A 23,480-nucleotide genomic window follows, 5' to 3' on the forward strand; every position below is an offset into this window, starting at 1 on the left:
TATACGCATGAGATTCAAAAATGTTACATATGGGGACATAAGCTGCATAGGAAGAAGATTCCACACATCCCATGGCTTACATCTCAACAAACTAGAGAAGGAATTAGTTATAAAACAGATTCAAGAGATAGTGACCAGCAAACTGAATGTGCAGTGTTGTGCTACAGAGGCGATCCCTCTCAAGGACAAAAATAAAGAATACTTTGGGAGAATCAACCACGAAATGCCAAGTCAGTAAAGCAATACATTGGCAGGACAAGAGCAGTGTTTTTTAAGACAATAAAACCTTCCACCAGCACAACACCAGATGCAAGTGTATGTGTTTCATGTGTGCCTCAAACATACGTCAGTCCACATGAGAATAATTTGTCACTTTTGCATTATAATGAACAGGGTTTAGGAAACAAAATAGATGCTTTTGAATCATTTATCACAGGACTATCTCCACGTGTAGTTATAGTTACAGAACACCATAAAACAGTGAACAACATTTAATATTGCAAATTATAAGGCTACAACCAAGGTACATTCTACTGCAGAACACACAATGAAGGTGGTAGTGTTGCCATCTACTCAAGAAAATGTAAGTTCATAACCACCACGGAAAAAGTGTTATGGGCGAACAATTTCTGTGTTGACAAAGATTTCAAAATTGCAATTCTTAAAATCACATTTTACAGTGTTTCTTTGTATGTCATAGCTGTATATAGATCCCCCTGTGGAAACTTTGATGCTTTTTTGAAATCACTTGATGCAGTTTTAAGTAAATTAATGTCAGGGGGCACAAGTGTAAATCTTGTCATACTAGGAAATCTGGACATCAACACTCTACATGATGGTCAGGAAAACAAACGTTTTACAGATTGTATCCTGTCTTACGGGGCTAATGATCCAATTGGACTAGTACCCACCACAATAGCTAACACACATGGTAGTTCAGCTGATCATGTTATCACAAATTGTGACCACGTCATCCCAACAGACATAATAAATGGTCACCTCTTAGATCATTTAGGCCAAGCACTAGTGCTAAAATGTTATACCAAATTCAAACCAAGAAAAATATACAAGCTCAGGTGAATATTATCTGGAAACAACATTGCTACACTAAGGCATAGTTGAAGCCAGGAATCATAGGAATCAGTAATGACTACCATTGGGGTCAACAATAAATGGAATGTGTTCACAGAAATTAACACTAAGCACTTAAATAAAGCCATGCCATTAAAAAAAGTGAGTACTCAGAAAAAATCAGCCTCCAAAATCAAAACCTGTGCCATTAGATTTTATAACAAAAGACCTGAAAGAAAAAATGGAAAACATGTATAGCTTATACAGACCGACAAACTCAGAGTTACATAAAGAATTCTACAAGCAGTACAAATAAAAGTACCACAAAGAAGTCAGGAGATAAATCAGAAAGAATCAGCCAACAGATACAGGTTTCAGATAATGTTTCAAAGATTCTCTGGTCAATTGTAAATAAAATCAGAAACAATGAAACAGAAACTAAAGTTAATAATGTACAATTAACTGTGAATAATGAAGATATCTCTTCTCCTCTTCTAGTCGGCAATATTTTTAATAATTAGTTGATAGATACTGTTGAAAATGGTGTTTCTATGAAACAGGATATCAGCACTCATTTTAGTCCTGTAACAAACAGAACTGCAGTACACTACCCACAGTAAGCACATATGACATGCAGCTGCTTGTTGATAACCTCAGAAACAAAAAATCAGCAGGATTAGACGAAATTTCTCCATATCTATTGGAAAAATGCAAACATGAACTAATGAAACCATTAGTTCATCTAATAAATTGTGTTCTCAAACATGGTGTGTTCCCTGACAAGTTGAAACTGTCTGCAATGAAACCAATACACAAAAACTGGGAAATAAAGCATGTACAGAACCACAGACCCATTGCCCTAATCTCAACTTTCAGCAAACTGATAAAGAAAACAATATTTTAAAAAATCTTGGAATATTTCAACAATGCTGACATAAGTGATTTCCAGCACTGTTTCAGAAGAGGTCGAAGTACCAAGTCAGCGGAAGTACAATTTGTCCATAATGTACTCAAAAAAATAAATAAAAAATCCCAAGCAGCAAGAGTGTTCACAGACCTCTCAACGACTTTTCAGAGAGTACATTATGACTTGTTCTTATCAAAAATTGTGTAGAGTGGTGTCACTGGAAAACATATGCAATTGTTAGAAACATACTTAAAGGGTAGACAACAGTGGATGTAGATTATGTGCTCTAATGGGAAAATACAGGAGAGGAGAAGGTCAAGCATAAGAAATATAGATTTTGGTGTTCCTCAGTGCTCCATATCAGGTCCACTCCTATTTATATGCTATGTAAATGATTTCCCAAGTTCTCTTGACAATAAGCAGACGATACATTTGGCGTCTGCTTATGCAGACAATGAGCCCAGCCTAGTTGAAGAGATACATCACTTTATTGAAAAGGCAAGAGCTCACTTTGAAAGAGAGAGCCTAAAAGTAAATACAGAAAAAACTAATGTTATTCATTTTAAACCAAGTTGTCCAAACAAACAAAATATTGTGATTGATGAAATTCTATCAAAAACCTGTACAGACTGTAAATTATTGGGTTTATGCATAGATGATTGACTTTCATGGAAGCAGCAAGCTGATTATGTCTGTAAAAAAATAATGCTCAGTCAATATGTATTAAGAAGATTATCACCATATCTTAACTCAGAAATCCTAAGGACTGTATACACTACTGGCCATTAAAATTGCTACACCAAGAAGAAATGCATATATTATACTAGAACTGACATGTGATTACATTTTCACGCAATTTGGGTGCATAGATCCTGAGAAATCAGTACCCAGAACAACCATCACCTGGCCATAATAATGGCCTTGATACACCTGGGCATTGAATCAAACAGAGCTTGGATGGCGTGTACAGGTAAAGCTGCCCATACACCTTCAACATAATACCACAGTTCATCAAGAGTAGTGGCTTGCGTATAGTGACGAGCCAGTTGCTCGGCCACCATTGACCAAACATTTTCAATTGGTGAGAGATCTAGAGAATGTGCTGGCCAGGGCAGCAGACAAACATTTTCTATATCCAGAAAGGCTCGTACAGGACCTGCAACATGTGGTCGTGCATTATCCTGCTGAAAAGTAGGGTTTCGCAGGGATCGAATGAAGGGTAGGGCCACGGGTCATAACACATCTGAAATGTAACGTCCACTGTTCAAAGTGCTTTCAATGCGAACAAGAGGTGACCGAGGCGTGTAAGCAATGGCGCCCCATGCCATCACGCTGTGTTATATGCCAGTATGGCGATGAGGAATACATGCTTCCAATGTGCATTCACCGCTATGTCGCCAAACATGGATGCGACCATCATGTAAACAGAACCTGGATTCATCTGAAAAAATGACGTTTTGCCATTCGTGCACTCAGGTTCGTCGTTGAGTACATCATAGCAGGCGCTCCTGTCTGTGATGCAGTGTCAAGGGTAACCGCAGCCATGGTCTCCGAGCTGATAGTCCATGCTGCTGCAAACGTCATCGAACTGTTCATGCAGATGGTTGTTGTCTTGCAAACGTTCCCATTTGTTGACTCAGGAATCGAGATATGGCTGCACAATCCATTACAGCCATGCGAATAAGATGCCTGTCATCTTGACTGCTAGTGAAATGAGGCCATTAGGGTCCAGCACGGTGTTCCGTATTACCCTCCTGAACGCACCGATTCCACATTCTGCTAAGAGTGATTGGATCTCAACCAACGCGAGCAGCAACATCGTGATACGATAAACCGCAATCGCAATAGGCTACAATCTGACCTTTATCAAAGTCGGAAATGTGATGGTACGCAGTTCTCCTCCTTACACGAGTCACCACAACAACATTTCACCAGGCAACACCAGTCAGCTGCTGTTTGTGTATGAGAAATCATTGCAGGTGTCGTCACTGGCGCCAACCTTGTGTGAATGCTCTGAAAAGATAATCATTTGCATATCACAGCATCTTCTTCCTGTCGGTTAAATTTCGTGTCTGTAGCACGTCATCTTCATGGTGTAGCAATTTTAATGGCCAGTAGTGTATTATGGATTAGTGTATCTTTTCTTATCTTATGGAATAGTACTGTGGGGTGGGACATGCCAAACTAATATGAAAAGAGTTTTCACACTGTAAAAGTGAGCCATGACGATCATAGCAAAAGTAAAACTAGGAACTTCTTGCAAACCCCTATTCATTAGACACAATATTCTCACAGTTTATGCCATGTATATACTAGAAAATATAATGCTAGTGAAAGAAGACACTAAGATCACAAAAAGAAACATGGATATTCGCAACTATAAAACAAGGCATAGAAAAGATTTTCATATGATCAACAGAAGATTAACAGTGAAAAGCCCCTAATGCAAGGCAGCTGTTTTTAATAACTTGTTACCGAATGAAGTTAAGGTATTGGCGGGGATAATTTTAAAAAGAGAGTCAAGCAGTAGCTTATCCAAAAATACTCTTTTAACTTGAATTTATCATGAATTATAATGCAATAAGAAATAATGTGAACTAAAAAAATTGTCATTGTAAAAATTTTATACTTGGTTGAAAATTCACATGCAAGTAAAATTACTTGTTAAGAGCAATAAACTCAATTGAATTAAATCGAATAACCTAAATCATTTGATTCAGGTATGGAAGACATGTCAAATTGTGATAAAATTCCACAATAAACAAAGAACAGCTGATGTTAACAAACAGCATCATAACATTAATACAATTTTGTTACATACGCATAAAATAAAATATAATACTTAATTACCCCTTGCTCAAATTGTCATTTCATCGTCTATGAATTCGTCTATTTTCATATTAGTTTGGCATGTCCCACCCCACAGTACTATTCCATAAGACAAGAAAGGATACACTAATCCATAATATACAGTCCTTAGGATTTCAGAATTAAGATATGTTTATCATCTTCTTAATACATATAGATTGAGTGTTATTTTTTTACAGACATAATCAGCATTTCCTCACAGAACCTGCTGTAGCCTAATTTTTAAAATTTCTGGCTTCATAGTAAATATGACTTTGCCCATTACCTTGTTATATATTGTCATCCCCATATACTGTGGAGTCTGTGCGTATAATTTCAATTAGTGTGTGGGTAGCATAAAATTATTTTTATTTCTTTTATTATACGTATGGTTAAAATGATTCTCCTGAAATAATTTTTGTCTGCTGTGTAGGAAGATTATAATTTCATAAATGAATATGGAGGGAACAGTTAGGACAATTTTCTTGTGCAGTTTCAGTATTCAAGATGTTGTTGTTGTTGTTGTTGTTGTCTTCAGTCCAGAGACTGGTTTGATGCAGCTCTCCATGCCACTCTATCCAGTGCAAGTTTCTTCATCTCCACGTAACTACTGCACCTTACATCCTTCTGAATCTGCTTAGCGTATTCATCTCTTGGCCTCATTCAATGATTTTTACCCTCCACGTTGCCCTCCAATACTAACTCGGTGATCGCTTGATGCCTCAGAACATGTCCTAACAATCGATCCCTTCTCCTAGTCAAGTTGTGCCACAAATTTCTCTTCTCCCCAATTCTATTCAGTACCTCCTCATTAGTTACATGATCTACCCATCTCATCTTCAGCATTCTTCTGTAGCACCACATTTCGAAAGCTTCTATTCTCTTCTTGTCTAAACTATTTATCATCCATGTTTCACATCGATACATGGCTACAATCCACACAAATACTTTTAGTAAAGACTTCCTGACACTTAAATCTATACTCAGTGTTAATAAATTTCTCGTCTTCAGAAACGCTTTTCTTGCCATTGCCAGTCTACATTTTATATGCTGTCTATTTTAACCATCATCAGTTAATTCACTCCCTAAATAGCAAAACCCATCTACTACTTTAAGTGCCTCATTTCCTAATCTAATTCACCTCAGCATCACCTGATTTAATTTAACTACATTCCTTTATCGTTGTTTGGCTTTTGTTGATGTTCATCTTACATCCTCCTTTCAACACACTGTCCATTCCATTCAACTGCTCTTCCAGGTCCTTTGCTATCTCTGACAGAATTACAATGTCACTGGCAGACCTCAAAGTTTTTATTTCTTCTCCGTGGATTTTAATTCCTACTCAAAATTTTTCTTTTGTTTCCTTTACTGCTTGCTCAATATCTAGATTGAATGACATTGGGGATAGGCTACAACCTTCTCTCACTCCCTTCCTAACCACTGATTCCCTTTCATCCCTCCCAACTCTTATAACTACTATCTGGTTTCTGTACAATTTGTAAATAGCCTTTCACTCCCTGCATTTGACCCCTGCCACCTCCAGAATTTGAAAGAGAGTATTCCAGTCAAAATTGTCAAAAGCTTTCTTTAAGTATACAAATGTTTGCCTTTCCTTAATCTATCTTCTAAGAGAAGTTGAAGGGTCAGTATTGCCTCACATGTTCCAACATTTCTGCAGAATCCAAACCGATCTTCCCCAAGGTCAGCTTCTACATTTCTCCATTCGTCTGTAAAGAATTTGTGTCAGTATTTTGGAGCCGTGACTTATTAAACTGATATTCGGTAATTGTCATACATGTCAACACCTGCTTTCTTTGGCATTGGAATTATTGTATTCTTCTTGAAGTCTGAGGGTATTTCACCTGTCTCATACATCTTGCTCACCAGATGGTAGAGATTTGTCAGGGTTGGCTCTCCCAAGGCTACTGGTAGTTCTAATGGAATGTTGTTTACTCCCAGGGCCTTGTTTGAATTAGGTCTTTCAGTGCTCTGTCAAACTCTTCATGCAGTATCATATCTCCCATTTCATCTTCATCTACGTCCTCTTCCATTTCCGTAATATTGTCCTCAAATACATCGCCCTTGTATAGACCCTCCACATACTCCTTCCACCTTCCTGCTTTCCCTTCTTTTCTTAGAAATGGGATTCCATCTGAGCTCTTGATATTCATGCAAGTGGTTCTCTTTTCTCCAAAGGTCTCTTTAATTTTCCTGTAGGCAGTGTCTATCTTACCACTAGTGATATATGCCTCTACATCCTTACATTTGTCCTCTGGCCATCTCTGCTTAGCCATTTTGCACTTCGTCTCCTACCTTCCAAACTTCACAGAAGATGAGGTACTGGTATTATTGAAGCTGTGAGTTATGCTTGGGTAGCTCAGATGGTAGAGCATTTGCCCATGAAGGCAAAGTTCCCGATTTCTAGTCTTGGTCCAGCAGCACACAGTTTTAATCTGCCAGGAAATTTCGTATCAGCACACACTCCACTGAAGAGTGAAATCTCATTCTGGAAACATCCCCCAGGCTGTGGCTAAGCCATGTTTCTGCAATATCCTTTCTTCTGGGAGTGCTAGTTCTGCAACTTTCACAGAAGAGCTTCTGTGATGTTTGGAGGGTAGGAGATGAGAAACTGGCAGAATTTAAGCTGTGAGGATGGGTCATGAGTATTGCTTGGGTAGCTCAGATGGTAGAGCACTTGCCCGCTAAAGGCAAAGGTCCTGAGTTTGAGTCTCAGTCCAGCACACAGTTTTAACTCTTTTCTGTTACCCAAGGATTTCTACTACCCCTCGTCTGTTTACCTGCTTGATCCTCTGCTGCCATCACTATTTCATCTCTCAAAGCTACCCATTCTTCTTCTACTGTATTTCTTTCCCTTGTTCTTGTCAATCATTCCCTAGTGCTCTCTCTGAAACACTCTACAACCTCTGGTTCTTTCAGTCTATCCAGATCCCATCTCCTTAAATTCCCACCTTATTGCAGTTTCTTCAGTTTTAATCTGCAGTTCATAACCAACAGATGGTGGTCAGAGTCCATATATGCCCCTTGAAAGATCTTACAATTTAAAAACTGGTTCCTAAATCTCTGTCTTACATATATATAACCTTCCAGTGTCTCCAGGCCTCTTCCACGTACACTACCTTCTTTCATGATTCTGAAACCATGTGTTAGCTATGATTTAGATATGCTCTGTGCAACATTCTACCAGGTGGCTTCCTCTTTCATTCCTCACCCCCATTCCATATTCACCTACTACTGTTCCTTCTCTTTCTTTTCTGAATATCAAATTACAGCCCCCCATGACTATTAAATTTTCGTCTCCCTTCACTGTCTGAATAATTTCTTCAATCTATTCGAGATACACTACTTGAACTTACCCAGAAAATTATCCCATATTTAAGACAGATAGAAAATAACTAGGATAAGCAATTTTTTGTGTACTCAAGTCAGTGGAATTTGCTAGTATTTGCATTGGAAATGTAGAACTGCTTAGTTTATTTGAAAGAGAGTCAATATGTGTATTTCAGCTAAGTTCTTGTGCACATTTAGTCCCAGGAATTTGACCATGTCACCTTTTTTCATACATTGATTGTTATGTTATATTGTTATATTTTAAGTTCCACACATTTTGAATGTTTGGTTTTGAAATGTACCATATGAGTTTTTGCAATGTCCAGTTTCAACCCATTTGACTGGAACCAGTTTTCTAGGAGCTCAGAATTTTTTCTGTGTCATCATCTTCAATTAAAACAGAAGTATCATCTGCAAACAGAATTATGGGGAATTTACAGGTAAGTCATTTATGTAGAATAAGAGTAGGACTAGCCCAAAAATGGAGCCTTGGGGCACACCTTGTGATACTGTACTCCATTTAGAATAATAATTCACTGCATCTGAGGTGATAGCTACCATTTCTTTTCTGTTGTATAAGTATGTTGTCAGCCAATTTAGAGCATTGTCCTTATTCCTGCATTTGTCTAATTTGTAGATAAGCAAATCATGTTTCACAGAGTCATATGCTTTTGTGAGATCACGCAAGATATCTGCAACTTTACTCCTCTGATACAATGATTTGCCTATCTTTTCAATAAAGTTATTCATTGCATCCAGAGTGTTTTTTCTTGGTTGAAATCCAAATTGGTTACTTATAATCATATCATTTTTTACAATAAAGTTTTTGATTTTGTTTGCAGCTACTTTCTTTAACACTTTTGACGGGACTGGAAGAATAGAAATAGGTCAATAGTTTCCCATGTCTTCCCTCAACCCTTTCTTCAACAGAGGTCTGACTTTGGCATACTTCAAACTTCGGGAAAGTATCCTGTTCAAAAAACTGGTCGAACATTTTAGTCAGGAATGTGCAGTAATTATTCTAATCTTATTCTGATGATCCCTATGTGAGCAATACATAGGGTGTTGTAGTATATTCTTAGAGTTACCATTTAAAGCCAGGCCTTGAAACTTTGTTAATAGACTTTCTCAGGATAGTTTACGTCTATCTTCAAGAGTCTTCCAGTTCAGCTCCTTCAGTAATCTGTGATGCTCTCCCTTGTATTAAACAAACCTGTGTCCATTCATGCTGCCCTTCTCTGTATGTGTTTTATATTCCCTGTTAGTCCTATTTGGTACAGGTTTTTTACACCTGAGCAATATTTTTGAACTGACTGCATAAGTGATTTGTAAGTGATCTCCTTTGTAGACTGATTGTACTTCCCCAGTATTCCACCAATAAACCAAAGTCTACCACCTGCTTCACCAACAACTGAGCCTATCCCTACAGGGTGTTACACTCAGGTATTTGTATGAGTTGGCTAAATTCCAATAGTGACTCATTGATATTATAGTCATAGGACACTATGTTTTTTGTTTTGTGAAGTGCACAGTTTCACATTTCTGAACATTTAAAGCAAGTTGCCAATCTTTACACCACTTTGAAATCTTATCAAGATCTGACTGAATATTTATGCAGCTTCTTCCAGATAGTACTTCATTACTGATAAATGCATCACATGCAAAAATGCCTGATGTTACTATTAATATTGTCTGCAAGGTCATGAATATACAACATGAACAGCAAGGATCCCAACACACTTTCGCGGGGTGCACTCAAAGTTACTTCTATATCTGACAATGACTCTCCATCCAAAATAACATGCTGTGTCCTCCCTGCCAACAGGTTCTCAATCCCACTAGAAATTTGACTCAATACACCATATGATCGAACTTTTGACAATAAGCATAGATGTGGTACTGAGTCAAATGCTTTTTGGAAATCAAGAAATACTACAGCTACCTGACCACCTTGATCCAAGGCTTTCAGTATGTCATGTGAGAAAAGTGCAAGTTGGGTTTCACAAGACTGATGTTTCCAGAATCCATGCTGGTTGGAATTGAGGAGGTCATTCTGTTCAAGATACCCCATTACATTTGAACCCAGAATATTTTCTAAGATTCTACAACAAATTGATGCCAAGGGTATTGGATGGTAGTTTTGTGGATCACTCCTACTACCCCTCTTGTAGATGGGTGTAACCTGTGCCTTATTCCAAGAACTGGGCACAGTTTTCTGTTCAAAGGATTTATGATAGATTATATTTAGGAGAGGGACTAGCTCAGCCACAAATTCAGTATATAATGTGACAGGGACTCCATCTGACCCTGGATCATTGTTCAATTATAACAATTTCAGCAGTTGCTCAACACCACTGACACTAACATTTATTTCGTTCATCTTTTCAGTGGTAAACTGGGGCAATTTTCCTGGGTTTTCATTTGTAAAGGAACATTTGAAAATGGAGTTGAGCATTTCAGCTTTTACTTTGCTACCCTCAGTTTCACTCCCTGTCTCAATCACTAGGGACTGGACCCTAACTTAAGTGCCATTAACAGCCTCTACAAATGACCAGAATTTCTTTGGGTTCAATGAAAGATCATTTGATAATATTCTGCTATGGTAGTCTTTGAAGGCTTCACACATTGTTCTCTTGGTGGCCAAATGTGTTTCATTTAGCATCTCTCTACCTAAAGACCTACACTTTGTTTTACACCCATTGTGCAGTAATCTCTGTTGCTTTAGAAGTTTCTTTACAGTGATAGTATATTATGGAGGCTCCCTCCAATTATGGATTGCTCTACTGTGTACATATCTGTCAAATACATGGAACTGTTCTTTTAAACCTGAGTCATAGTTCCTCTACATGCTCTTGCCCTGTGCTTAAAATTTCAATTTCCTCATTGAGATATGACAGTACTGATTTTTTTGTCCAGTTTACTGGGCACATATATCTTCCTGCTAGGTTTAGTTGTTCTTTGCACTTTGGTAATTATTGTTGCCAAAACCGCATCTTGATCACTGATGTCAGTTTCAATGTTGGCATCCTCAAAGAGGTCAGGACTCTTTGTTACCATTAGATCCAATGTTTCCATCATGAGTGAGGTTCTTAATTATCCGTTCTAGGCACTTTTCAGAGAAGGCATTTAGTACTGTTTCACAGGATGTCTTATCACATCCACCCCTAGCAAATATGCATTTTCCCAATTAACTGTTGGATGACTAAAGTCTCCACCAATGGTTACATTACAACTGAGGAACTTATGTACAAGTGAACTGGTATTTTTTAAAAAGTTTTCGGTTACATCAGGAGACAAGTCTGGTGGGCAATAGAAGGATCCAATTGTCATTTTATGTCCACCCCTGATACTGAGTCTTCTCCAAAAAGTCTCACATGTAGCTTCAATTTCTATTGCAGTGGATTGAGTTACAAATACACCAGCTCCATTTCATATTTGCCTATCTTTTCAATATATACTTAAATTTTCCCCAAAACTCTCACAGCTGTCTCATTGCTACACACAAAACAACATAAAATATGGAGTTGGTAGAGAATTGAGATGAAGTGGTGCATACAGGCAAGATATCACTAGAGAGGGAAAACAAGCAGTGCTCAAAAGCTGTGGACATAGTGACCCCTAGTACCCAAAAGAATAAAACAAAAAAATATTTAAAGCAAGAATGAAAAGCTTATGTTCACTGATTCATGATGATGATGATGATGTGATCTTTAGTCCAAAGACTAGGCTGGTCCAGAACATTTTGATGTGTGAATGAGTCAAGGTATAGGCCTATATGAATACACAACAGGTATCATATAGATTTAATTTTTATGCTGAATTAACAATAACCATCACTATACTGATTAACGCTATTCACACTTATTCCATCTAAATTTAATCAAGTAAATTGGTAAGAAAGCTTCTGCTTTCTCAGTATTACTCTCCAGCTGCTGTTTATCTGTGCTTGGTACCTTAATGTTTACTTGATTGCAATGAAGTTAATCAACTAAAATATTTTTTTCACATCTACAAATACTAAGTCTTATTTAGAGTACATTATTACTTGTCATACAGCTTTATAACAAACACTGCTACTTGCCATGTAACTGACAGAAATTTACAATCCCTTTCTCTAGACATTCAGATAAATTATAAAAAGAGTGACTAATGAGGTATGTTTTGGATTTTCATTTGAATTGGCAGGGATACCTTATTTCTTGCTATAAGATTGATGGGAGATTGTTGAATATCATACCACTAGAGAACATGTCATTCTGAACCCTGGACAAGAAGGTAAAGTGTACATTAAAATTATTTTTGTGTCTTGCTTGTGACAATGTACATTGATGTTCAGTTGAAATTGATTTTATTATCAGCAAATAAAAACGATTAAGGAGTAAATTTATTGAGAAGTGAGTGTAAGAACAATAATATTTGGTCTCTGTCATTCTCTCATTTATTCCAGAACTTGTGACATTCACCTTCCTGGTTTTGCACTTGGTTCTACTTGTCTTGAAGTATTATAACTTGATGATTTTGAAATAATATGCTGAAAATTGATTGTAGAAAGTTTATTGCCAAATGAGTCGCACCACACAGTATTTGGAATTAAGTGGTTCCTTCCCACTTTATTTGCATTTAGAAAATTTTGATGGCCAATTCCTGTCATATAACACACAGATATTACAGGTAAAGACAATCGCCCTTCTGTTTCCAAAAACTTATCTGCAATACAATCATTTTGAGTTAATTCAAGTGACAATCCATTCTTTGGACAGGACAATGAAAACTTGATACAGTGGCAATATATCATAACAAAAAAGTGCACATGTTATTGTTACTATCAGTGAAGTCATCACAATTGATCACAATATGCAAACTGTACCATTTGTGTATCATTATCACCCAGTGGTTTCATGTATCTTAAACAAATGTGAACCATTACTCGAGAAGCTAAAATAGTTATTAATTCACCCTTCGCTTCTGACTACAAAACCACATTACTTGGTTCATAATATGCCTGGAACTTTCACAGAGGTATTGCACTGGTGATTTCGAGGTGGACTGGATTACTAAAAGACGTGTACAGATATTTGTTAAGCTCAAAAATTACATAATGTTTTGAAAATTGGCCGGGTTGGATTTCGTTGTTTTGATAGTTTTTTGGCCTATGAAAAAAATGTTGAAGGTTAGTAAATTATTAAAGTATACAGAACTGTGTTATGCTTCTGTGTTTAGAATAACCAAACTACAAGTATGGCATCCATCCTGAAAATAATTTTACATTATGATAATTTATGTAAAATCATAATTAGTGGATTAATTATTCAGTGAAACATGCCATCTGTTTTAGAAAAATGTAGCAACAAAAGTGCTTAATTAGTGAGCCATGTCATCATCCAATTCAGAAAAATATAACAACAAAAGAACTGTAGGGTCCCTGTAAAGAGGTCAGGTGTGCACTACACATCAGAGGCTGCTACCATGATAGCTGACTGTTTATGGGGTGCACACAAGTGTTTTTTAGATTAGGCAACTCTTCATCCAATGCAGATAACGATAGTTGTAGGAAAACCAGATTTATCAGTGAAATATCGAAAGAGGGACTATTAAAATCCTAATGATTAACTACCGAAGTTTTTGCAACAAAGTGACAGAGTTCGAAGTGCTCTTGAAAAGCTTTGAAGCTCACATAATACAACCATCTTTCGATGGTTGAAACTTGGAATTGATAGCAGTGAGATTTTTGGCGAACATTTAAGTGGATATCGAATAAACAGGCTGATGGGAAATGGAAGTGGTGTATTTCTCACAGTAGACAAGACATTCAAATCCATTGAGATAGAAATTGAAACTGCATGTGAGATTGTTTGGGCAAGACTCAGTATCAGGGGTGGGCATAAAATGGTAGCTGGATCCTTCTATTGCACACCAGACACATCTCCTGATGCACTTGAAAACTTTAGAGAAAACCTCAGTTTGCTTGTGCATAAGTTCCCCAACCATACTTTAATCATTCATGGAGATGTTAATCATCCAACAATCAATTGGGAAAATTACAGTTTTGTTAGTGATGGGTGTGATAAGATATCCTGAGAAACAGTACTAAATGCATTCTCTGGAAACTACCTAGGACACACAGTTTGGAACCCCACTCATGATGGAAATATGTAGGATCTAATGGCAACAAACAGACCTGACCTCTTTGAGGATGTCCATATTGAAATTGGTATCAGTGACCATGACACAGTTGATTGTTATGATTACCAAAGTACAAAGGGCAACTAAACCAAGCAGAAAGGTATGTATGTTCAGTAAACTATATAAGAAACCAGTAGTGTCATATCTCCATGAGGAATTTGAAACTTTCAGCACAGGGCAGGAGCATGTAGAGGAATTATGACTCAGGTTTAAGAGAATAGTTGACCATGCACTGGATAGATATGTATCTAGTAGTACAGTCCATAATGGGAGTGAACTTCCATAGTATACAGTCATTGCAAGGAAACTACAAGAGAAACATAGATTACTGCATAATGGGTGTAAAACAAAGCATAGGACTATAGACAGAGAGATGCTGAAGGAAACACATTTGGCTGTTGAGAGAGCAGTGAATAAAGCCTTCAATAATTGCCATAGCAGAATGTTGTCAAATGATCTTTCATAAAACTCAAAGAAATTCTGGCTAAATATAAAGGCAGTTAGTGGACCAAAGTTAGGGTCCAGTCCCTAAGGAATGAGGTAGGAACTTGAATTGGTGGTAGCAAAGCAAAATGTGAAATGCTGAACTCTGTTTCCAAATGTTCCTTTACAAAGGAAAACCCAGGAGAACTGCCATAATTTAATCCTCATACCACTGAAAAGATGAGTGAAATCAGTATAAGTGTCAGTGGTGTTGACAAACAGCTGAAATCGTTGAAACTGAACAAAGCTCCAGGTCCCGGTGGAATCCCTATCACATTTTATACTGAATTTGTGGGTGAGTTAGCCCTTCTTCTAACTATAATCTGTTGTAGGTCCGTCAAACAAGAAACTGTGCCCAGTAGTTCAAAGAAAGTACAGGTCACATGCATCTACAAGAAGGGTAGTAGAAGTGATCCACAAAATTACCATTCAATATCCTTGACACTGATTTGTTGTAGAATCTTAGAACATACTCTGAGAGCAAATATAACAAAGTATCTTGGACAGAATTACCTGCTCCATGCCAAAAAGCATGGTTTCTGAAAATATCAGTCATGTAAAACTCAACTCATGCTTTTCTCACATGACATACTGGAAGGTTTGAGTCAATGCAGTCAGGTAGGTGCAGTATTTCTTGATTTCAAAAATCATTTGACTCAATAACATACCTAAGCTTATTGTCAAAAGTATGATCGTGTGGGATATCAAGTGAAATTTCTGACTGGATTGAGGACTTTCTGGTGGAGAGTATGCAGCATGTTATCTTGGATGGAGAGTCATTATCAGATGTAGAAGTAACTTCGGGTGTGCCGCAGGGAAGTGTTTTGGGACCCTTGCTGTTCACGCTCTAAGTTAACGACCTTGTGGACAATATCAATAGTAACTTCAGATATTTTACAAATGATGCAGAGATACTATCTGAAAGAAGCTGCATAAATATTCAGTCAAATCTTATAAGATTTCAAAGTGGTGTAAAGATTGGCAACTTGCTTTAAATATTCAGAAACGTAAAAGTACACACTTCACAAAATGAAAAAATGTAGTACCCTATGACTATAAAATACCTGGATGTAACACTTTGTAAGGATATGAAATGGAATGACCACATATGCTCAGTTGTGGGTAAATCAGGTGACAGACTTCAGTTTATTGGTAAAATACTGGAGAATCACAATCAGCAAACAAAGGAGACTGCTTACAAATCACTTGTATGGCCCATTCTAGAATATTGCTTAAGTTTGTGGGACCCATACCAAATAGGATTAACAGGAGTTATTGAATGTACTCAGAGGAGAGTAGCACAAATGGTCACAGGGTTGTTTGACCCATGGGAAAGTGTTACAGAGATGCTGAGGAAATTGAACTGGCAGATTCTTGAAGATGTTGTTGTGGTGGTCTTCAGTCCTGAGACTGGTTTGATGCAGCTCTCCATGCTACTCTATCCTGTGCAAGCTTCTTCATCTCCCAGTACCTACTGCAACCGACATCCTTCTGAATCTGCTTAGTGTATTCATATCTTGGTCTCCCTCTACGATTTTTACCCTCCATGCTGCCCTCCAATACTAAATTGGTGATACCTTGATGCCTCAGAACATGTCCTACCAACTGATCCCTTCTTCTGGTCAAGTTGTGCCACAAATTTCTCTTCTCCCCAATCCTATTCAATACTTCCTCATTAGTTATGTGATCTACCCATCTAATCTTCAGCATTCTTCTGTAGCACCACATTTCGAAAGCTTCTATTCTCTTCTTGTCCAAACTATTTATCGTCCATGTTTCACTTCCATACATGGCTACACTCCATACAAATACTTTCAGAAATGACTTCCTGACACTTAAATCTATACTTGATGTTAACAGATTTCTCTTCTTCAGAAACGCTTTCCTTGCCGTTGCTAGTCTACATTTTATATCCTCTCTACTTCGACCATCATCAGTTATTTTGCTCCCCAAACAGCAAAACTCCTTTACTACTTTAAGTGTCTCATTTCCTAATCTAATTCCCTCAGCATCACCCGACTTAATTCGACTACATTCTTGAAGATAGAAGTAAGGTATTCTGAGAAAGTCTATTAACAAAGTTTCAAGGACTGTCTTTAAATGATGATTCTATGAATATCCTACAAGCCCCTATGTATTGCTCACATAAGGATCATGAGGACAAGATCAGAATAATTAGGCATGTACAGAGGCATTCAATCAATCATTCTTCCATACGTGAATGGAACCCTAATGACTGGTAAAATGGGTTATACCCTCTGCTATGCCATTCACTGTGGTTTGCAGAGTATGAATGTAGATGTATACACCTCACAAATTAATTAAGCGATTACTTAATAGTTCATTATCCAGCAAGAATAAGCGCAAAACGGGCAATGGAAACTATGGATGTCTGCACTTTCAATGACAATCATGGCATAAATTAATTACTTTCAAGTAATTAGTAGTAATAAATGGTTTATTTGTCCACAATAACTTTTACAGATGTGGATATATTCTGATTATAAACATATGAACATTAATAAGAGTTTAGAAATAAATATAAATTATACACAACAACATTAAAAATTCTTGATGGAGTGCAAACATTTATTTATTAACAGTTGCTTTACTTCTGTCTTAATTATGTTTCCATTTAACAGTTTTATGTTATCTGGCAATTTGTTATAAAAATGTCTTCCAGCATAAAATGGAGTACAATCTGTTGTTCTTTTATTACTAAATTTTATGTGGTAATCTTCTCTTTTTCTTGTATTATAATTATGGATTTCACTATTAATTATACTATGCTCCAGATTTTCTTTTACAAACACTAGTACAGTCCAGAGAAATACAATGAATTCATTGTTTAGTAGGTTATACTGAAATGAAGTATTCACTACAGGATTGATATTTACTAATATTAGCTATTAACTTGACTACTCTTTTCTGAGCCCTGAAAGCCCTACCACGTATATCATTGGTGCCCCACCTCAAATCTCGATACCATATTGTAGGTGGGAGTGAACGGTTCTAAAGTAGATTTGTCTTAAGACAGGTGGCACTATTATTCTAGAAAGGCATTTTAGCAAATAGGTGAATACGAGATTTTTTTACGCATGTAGCTGATGTGCTCCTTCCATGTAAGATGTTCACCTGCTAAAATACCCAGGAATATATGTTAATCAATTGTTTCAACTAATAACTTTGGCTCAGTATCTGCCTGTTTTGATCTATAATTTAGCAGAAACACCATGAGAATTGTCTTCTCCTTTCGTAGTACCTATTTGTTTTGGTGAGATATTCTGTGATGAGGCTGATGTTCTCTGTATTATTTTACACTGCTAACTGTTTTGTAAAACCCCAGCTTATGAACAAAGTATTGTCAGCATAATTTACTATGTTTGAATTTTGTGGAATTATTATAACACTGATGTACACAATAAACAAAAAGGCATGATAATGTTTCCCTGAGGGACTCCATAGTTGAGAATTTTTAAGATGATTTTACTGTTTGTATATGTCCCCCAGTTGTATGATACAGCTTAACACACTGTCTCCTGTCAGCAAAGTAGGATCTTAACAAATCTAATGCCACTCTTCTGACTCCAGATGTTTCTAATTTATACAGAAGAATAGAATGATTTACACAGTCAGAAGCATTGGATAGGTCTAAAAAGGTGGCAATAACTTCATTTCTGTCATCAAGTTTATTCAATACTGCTTGAAAAAATGTAGATACGGCTGTATTGTAGACCTTCACTTCCTGAAACTATGCTGAGAGCTTTTTAATAGATTGTACTTACAGGAAAATGATGCAAGTTAATGCAAAATATGTTCTCAGAAAGAGTGGAATAACTGCTTTTTAACAAATGGTAGTGAAACTTCAGATTCTGCAATTAGGTTAAAATGTTTTTCCATTAAATGTTCTTGTTGTAATTTCAACTAATTTAATTAACTGAGCTTCTAGCAAAAGTTAAGGCTTTTATAGGGATCAACATATGCAAAATAACCACATGAATAATAAATTTAAGTGTAACTTTGCCTAATAACATTTGAAATATCTATGTATTGGAGATATAACACCATTAGGAAAAATCCTGCTATTAATGGGAGCAGAAGACATAACAGATGGAGGAGTTTCCAATTTGCTACATCTACAGTTACTTCCTCTTTCAATTCATCTCTCACAACTCTCTCTGTCATTTCATTTTTGGCATCCTCACTGCTCATCCAGTACAGTCCTAACCCATTTCTTAGTTTATGTTTTGCTTTGCCTCTCCACTGTTTCCACCATCCCAAACTCATCCAGTTTTCATCTTTCTATCATGTCAAGTAGTTCTTCCATTTCCTCTTTCAAAGTTCAAACATTTATTGTTTGGACTCATTATCCATATCTCATTCTGCTTCATCTACCTTTAGAACCATTTTTCAATCAGAATGCTCCCTTTGAAACCCTAGGTTCTTCCAGTTTATACAGTTCCCAACTCCTTAATTTTTTACCTTTCTGTAGTTTTAATCTATTGCCCATAATTAATAAAATTTTCGCCAGAAGCATCACATGAATCCATAAATATTTTGGTTGTCTCCATGTCTCTTCCACACACGCAACCTCCCTTCATGATTCTTCCTAAGATTTTGCAAAGATTAAATTGTGCTCTGTGCAAAAATTTACTAGTCACCTCCCCCTTTCATTCCTTTCTCCTCAGCCCATGTTTGCCTACTGTTTTTCCTTCTCTTCCTTTTCCTACATCCAAATTCTGGTCCCACATAAGAATAAAATTTTGTTCTTCTTTAATGAACTGAATAGTTTATTTCATCTCATCATACATTCTTTCAATTACTTCACCTTCTGCAGAACCAATAGGTACGTATACGTGAAATATTGGGGTGGGTGTTGGCTTTGTGTCTATCTCAGCTATAATAATGCATTCATTACATTTTTCATAGCAGTTGAACTCCATTCTTACTGTGTTATTCATTATTAGTCTTATTCCTTGCTAGCTTTCTCCTGTTGAGGGTAAACTTTTCTTGGGGAGAGAACATTTTGGCTCACCTCTGTCATCTAAAGACCTATAAAACACCACTGCAAACTGTTCCTTTTTACAAAGATCAAAAATGTATAATGTCTTTGCAGACTTGTTAACCGCATTTTAAATAAATGCATGTACCTGGAGATATTTTACAACAAATGAGCTAGATGATACAATGAATATGTTTAAACATTTTATTGTTTATTTGCTAAACCAAGTCTATTAATGGCACTGTTGTTCCAGTAAACTCTAGCTCAAAAATGGTTCAAATGGCTCTGAGCACTATGGGACTTAACATCTGTGGTCATCAGTCCCCTAGAACTTAGAACTACTTAAACCTAACTAACCTAAGGACATCACACACACCCATGCCCGGGGCAGGATTCGAACCTACGACCGTAGCAGTCGCGTGGTTCCGGACTGAGCGCCTAGAACCGCTAGACCACCGCGGCCGGCAAACTCTAGCAGGCAGGTGATTCACTAATCAGTTCTTAACATATCATTCACAATTTGCAACTAACCATTTGAACTGTTCATGTGTCTGAAAACTCTTCCCAGTAAAACTTCACTGCTCCTGTATAATCTCACTTGCAGAGAAATTCCAAGCCAAGACATATCCACAAAAGAATCAAATGCCCCACTGTTACACAATGCACAAATCTTTTAAATCGTCATAGAGTTGCAATATAAGCAAAGACTGGACACTTTTACAGTGCAGCTAATTACCAGTCAGAACAAATCAGAATTTCTAATGCTTGAGACAGAGCTCCTTCCTCTTTCACCATTAAAACCAAAGTCTCGACTTTTTCAAGTCTCAGGCGCAAGTTACTTTCTTGTCTCCACATCCACACCCAGTTAAACTGTGATATGTCCAATGACATTGCTTAACTTGCTTGCTGTTGGCTCCTGCCATTGTTCCTTCCTTACCATGCCACTCCACTGTAATGTTATGCAATATATTACAAATTTGTACAATTTTGAACCAACTGATCAACATTAACAAACATAATTGGACAAAAGTTGTAACAAAAGGGCACATAAATGCTGATTAAAATGATACTGAACACTATATGTTTAAAAATAAATAACATCTCATAAAAAAACTTCTGTTAGTTTGAATTATTACGCTAGCTTGAATTAATTTTGTTACTAAATCTGCTGGGAGGCATACATCAAGAAGGGGTGATAAGAGACAATAGACCTTTAAGAGATAATAGACCTTTGTGTCCTGCTGTGTTTAAGAAATACTGACAGTTAGTCACAATGTAATGAAACAGGTAACTAAGTGAAATGGCCAGTTTTAACCCTTCCATGGGCAAAATTATTGAGCAATTTTTTTAATGAATGGAGAGCAGATAGCAGTTAACAGATAGGTATATTCATCATACAGAATTTCAAAATTGCTCCAACTATGAAAGTGATGTCACACAACAAGGTGGGAAGTATTCTTCCCACTGCCCTTCCTTGGAGTTAAATGACAAAAATAACTTTTTCAATATATGTCATATTTATTTGATAAATTTACTTCTCTTGTTACAATGCTTGTTCACAATTACTTGCCACGAAATTTTCTGTAACATGGGTCTATGCAAAGTAGTATTTGACAATATGTACAAACACAGCAAGTGCGCTTTTTCGCAGCTTTGGTACTACTATGACGCCACCTCCTGTAGGTTTCTCCTAAAATGGGTTGATGCTCCCCTACAGCCACTTGACGAACATCTTCAGGTACTTTACCCCTTTCTGCCAGAAATATAGGTTTTGTCCATGCCTTCTTTGGGATGAGAAGCCAGTGATCAATTGTCTGGCTAGATGGATCCTGTATGTGAGTTGATCATGCTGTCCACTTTCTCTTTTACTTATTTTCTACAGGATAAAATTGTTCACTACAGCAATGTCCACCAGGAAATAAAATATTCTGTGCCACCATTTTACAGAATGTTTGCCGGTAGCATACCTTTCTCGTAATTGATCAAACTTATCGACACCACCCATTATTTTGTTGTATTCAGCCACAACTTCAGGACAGGAAATCTCTGTACTAGTAACATCCTTGTTTTTCCTTTTCACTGTGGCTGTTGATCTTGGGTTATGAATTGAGGACAGGAAAGTGACTGGGCAGTTATCCATCCATTTTACAGCAGAAATGGCTCCTTTTGTTTCAAACTGGAATTCTCCTCGTTCCAATTTTACGTTTTCCTTCATAAATTTGGGTAAATCTTTCCTGTTGGTCTTCACTGTCCGCACACACCCTTCTTCAAAAGTGTTGACATCAATTTCATGGTGGTGAAGAATCTGTCAAATGCAGCTACATTATTTTTATTATGTATTTCCTTTCGCCCAATACTTGCCTGTGTAAACATCAAAGTTCATTATAGATCCAGTGAGTGAATTTGACAAGCACCACACTTTGTAGCCTCGTTTCACTGGCTTCATCAGCATATACTGTTTCATAGATGATCGTCCTTTGAAAGGAATCATCGATTCATCCACTCACATAAATGATGAGGGCTCATAATATTTCTTACAGCTCTGCAAAAGCTTTTCAATCAATGGCAATTTATGCATTTATCGACGATTTCTTGGATTTGCAATTTCGTTGTTATTACAGTGAACATTCTCTACAATCTTTTTAAATCTTTTACTTGTCATTACATTAGCAATTGGCTCTACTTTTAGTATAGTGTCTGAACTCCAGAAGTTAGAGAGAGCAAGACGTTCAAGAATTCCCATTAGAATAAAACATCCTATATAAGCTCTCATTTCTTGAGTAGTTGTGTCCACCCAGGTGTTTGATGGACAACTACTACCACGATTTTGTTTTGCATACAAGTTTGCTTCATTTACAATGAGAGTGAAAACATCATCATCAAATAACTTAGAAAAATAAGTGAGCTCCCGATCATTGGCACTACAGAGAAATTTTGGTTTTCCTTCCATTCGTGTTTGAAAGTTGTTCTTTACATTGTTGAAGTAAGAACAGTCGCTGTTTCATTCTTCTTCACTTTCACTGTCCAACATATCACTACTGGCAACAGTTGGAAGCACGGATGATTCACTGTCATGTTCATCACCATAAATGTCTTGTTCCACAGAAACATGCCTTGAAGCACTGGTGACTGTGTTATCTAGAACATTCAGTTCATCTGCAGCACCTTCATCTCCTTCAGTTTCTGAATCACTTTCATCAGGTAATGAAAATAATATATTGTAAATTTCGTTAACATGTTTGGGATTGCTGAGGTCTAGGGAATGAGACATCTGAAAAGAAAGCAATGCCAAGAAATAAAGAACTGGAAAGTGTAAAAAATACTATGACAGATTCAATGGAAGCAAGCACTTGGTTTGGTATGGTAAACTTGACATTCTTGAGTAACATAATGATCAGTGCATTATTTCTGAAACCCACTAAGTCAAAAATGTCAAATAAATGTGGAAAAATATAGAAATATTCGTTCTAGAGACGTAAAACAATGGGCTACCAAAGAGGCGGTGGGGTGGATACTTCCCACCAACAAAATCAAATACTACAAGTAAAGTCCACAAGTAATGTAAGTAAAACACATTTTAGAAAAAACAGGGAACAGAAAATAATAAGACACCACAGCAAAAATCAAAAGTATTTACCT

At 36.9% G+C, this 23,480-nt stretch overlaps 1 protein-coding gene across 1 annotated transcript; it reads right to left on the reverse strand.

Moving 5' to 3' along the window:
* Window positions 1-22,419: 22,419 nt before the first annotated feature.
* On the reverse strand, window positions 22,420-22,791 carry LOC124595223 (piggyBac transposable element-derived protein 1-like). Its single transcript, XM_047133872.1, has one exon. It carries the CDS (start codon window positions 22,789-22,791, stop codon window positions 22,420-22,422), a length of 372 nt encoding a protein of 123 aa, XP_046989828.1.
* Window positions 22,792-23,480: the final 689 nt, after the last annotated feature.

Source organism: Schistocerca americana, chromosome 1 (assembly GCF_021461395.2).
Source record: "Schistocerca americana isolate TAMUIC-IGC-003095 chromosome 1, iqSchAmer2.1, whole genome shotgun sequence".
In the NCBI taxonomy this organism is placed as follows: Eukaryota; Metazoa; Arthropoda; class Insecta; order Orthoptera; family Acrididae; genus Schistocerca; species Schistocerca americana.

Excerpts from the sequence above, each read along its gene's own strand:
- LOC124595223 (XM_047133872.1), bottom strand. The coding sequence starts at position 22,791 with ATGGAAGGAAAACCAAAATTTCTCTGTAGTGCCAATGATCGGGAGCTC.